The sequence below is a fragment of the Apis dorsata genome, unplaced genomic scaffold (genome assembly GCF_000469605.1).
Source record: "Apis dorsata unplaced genomic scaffold, Apis dorsata 1.3 scaffold_41, whole genome shotgun sequence".
In the NCBI taxonomy this organism is placed as follows: Eukaryota; Metazoa; Arthropoda; class Insecta; order Hymenoptera; family Apidae; genus Apis; species Apis dorsata.
In genome coordinates this window covers 543382-546012 of record NW_006263343.1, presented here as the reverse complement: position 1 = coordinate 546012, position 2631 = coordinate 543382, and the positions used below count along the sequence as shown (strand labels likewise).

Genomic DNA, 2631 nt, shown 5'->3' with positions numbered 1-2631 from the left:
TTTTTCGCAACTCGTCGATTCCTCTATTATCGACTCCCTCGATCGTTCGATGATAACTCTTTGAGATCTAACGATTTATTTTTTATTCCGTGGAAATATTTTCGAATTTTTGTTTTATTTACATTTTTATTTTTTTATTATTATTATTATTTTTTGTTTATTCCAAGATTTGGAATTGGAGGATATTTTGAAAATATATTTAGACGGAATTTTAGATTTTAGTTTCAAGTTAAAAGGTGTTTATCGTATTTTGAATAAGAAAGAAATCGGATTATGAATAGGAAATTTTTCAAAATGATTGATTCTTTTTATTTTCTTAGAATTAGATTCAATTTTTTCTTTTTTATTTTATATTTAATTAATGTGTTAGATATATATATATATTTTTTAATTCTTTATTAATGTACGCAATGTCTATCTAAAATTGACGCGAGTCAAGAAACTTGAGTGAAAGAAACTTTTTCAGATCGTTCTCGAATGGAGATGCAAACTATTACCTATAACTATTTATATCTTTAACTTGGCAAGAATCGATCGACAAGAGGAACGACGAATAAGAGAAAAAACAGAAAATAGAATTTTTTTTCGATAAACACTGCTTCGAAATACTACTATAAAAAATTGTATAAAAATTTCGAAAGAAGCGATGATATAGGTAATATTTTTTCGACAAACATTATTTTGAAAACTATTATAAGAAATGATATAAAAGTTTCGAAAGAAGCAACGAAATAAACTTATTTTTTCGATAAACATTTATAAGAAATGGAATAAAAATTTCGAAAGAAGAATAAGAGAAACAACAGAAAATAAACTTATTTTTTCGATAAACACTGTTTCGAAAACTGCTATAAGAAATGATATAAAAATTTCGAAAGAAGCAACGAAATAAACTTATTTTTTCAATAAATATTTATAAGAAATGGAATAAAAATTTCGAAAGAAGAATAAGAGAAACAACAGAAAATAAACTTATTTTTTCGATAAACACTGTTTCGAAATATTTATAAGAGATGGAATAAAAATTTCGAAAGAAGAATAAGAGAAACAACAGAAAATAAACTTATTTTTTCGATAAACACTGTTTCGAAATATTTATAAGAGATGGAATAAAAATTTCGAAAGAAGAATAAGAGAAACAACAGAAAATAGATTTATTTTTTTGATAAACACTGGTTCGAAAACTGTTATAAGAAATGATATAAAAATTTCGAAAGAAGCAACGAAATAAACTTATTTTTTCGATAAACATTTATAAGAAATGGAATAAAAATTTCGAAAGAAGCAACGAAATAAACTTATTTTTTCGATAAACATTTATAAGAAATGGAATAAAAATTTCGAAAGAAGCAACGAAATAGATTATTTCTTCGATAAACACTGTTTCAAAACACTGTTATATAAAATTGTATAAAAATTTCAAAAAAAGCAACGAATAAGAGAAGCAGAACAGAAAATGGATTTACTTTTTTCGATAAACACTGTTATAAGAAATGAGTATAAAAGAAGATAATAATATAAATATAAGAATATATATATATATATAAAGAATATAAAAAGAAAGAAGAGACAAAATAGACTTATTTTTTCGATAAACACTGTTATAAGAGATGGAACAAAAATTTCGAAAGAGTACAATTTCTATGAAGAAATTGAATCCACTTTTTAATAATAATAATGGAGAAGGTCTTTTTTTTTTTTTTTTTTTCTTTCAAATCAAAAAAGGAAAAAAGAAATGATACTCACTTTCACCAACACGCTGTCCACCCATTCGAATTTTCCACCGGCGTTCAGGCATCTGTCCTTGTTCACGGCGATCGATAGATCGGCCAGCTTTTTCTCGATCTCGAGTAATTCCGACTCGCGGTGGACCTCGAGCCTTTTCATCGCAGACACGAGCCTCGATAATTCCTCGGTTTTACGTAGGAACAGCTTCGTCTCGGACGACATGGTCGTTTCCATTGTTTCCCCTTCGCCATCTGATTTTTCGGGACAAAAGTTTCGTGAAATATCGTGAATCGTGAATCTCGAAGAAAAATGGGGAAGCAGGGAGAAAAAATCGAATTGATAATTTTTATTTCCAACTTTATCTTCGACTTTTTGTGTACCAAACTTATGAATCGATAACATTTCGAAAAGAAAAACAAGGGGAAAAAATAATTTGGAACACTTTATTCGACGTGGATAGATAGATTTCTTGATTTTTGTTTAGGTAATTTTAGAAGAGAAGACAAATGTCGAAAATATTTATAACGTATGACTGATCGTTTTTGGAAAAGAAAAATAATTTGGAAGTGAATGGATTTATATTTTTCGTTACATGATTTTTAAAGGAAAAGAAAATATGTATAACGAAAATATGTATAACGTATGACTGATGATTTTTCGAGAAGAAGGAAAAATAATTTGGAAAACTTTATTCGAAATAAATGGATTTCTATTTTTTGTTAGATGATTTTAAAGAAATATCGAAAATATGTATAACATATGACTGATGATTTTTCGAAAAAAAAGAAAAATAATTTGGAAAACTTTATTCGAAATAAATGGATTTCTATTTTTCGTTAGATGATTTTAAAGGAGAAGACAAATATCGAAAATATGTATAACTGATGATTTTTTGAGAAAAAG

General features: G+C 26.5%; 1 protein-coding gene across 1 annotated transcript in view; it reads right to left on the bottom strand.

Moving 5' to 3' along the window:
- The window catches only part of LOC102670698 (midasin), a 115876-nt gene that overhangs the window by 18376 nt on the left and 94869 nt on the right, over positions 1-2631 (bottom strand). The window contains exon 9 of the mRNA XM_031513570.1: positions 1747-1979. Coding sequence (XP_031369430.1) covers positions 1747-1979 — 233 coding nt within the window. The remainder of the gene's footprint in view (positions 1-1746; positions 1980-2631) is intronic.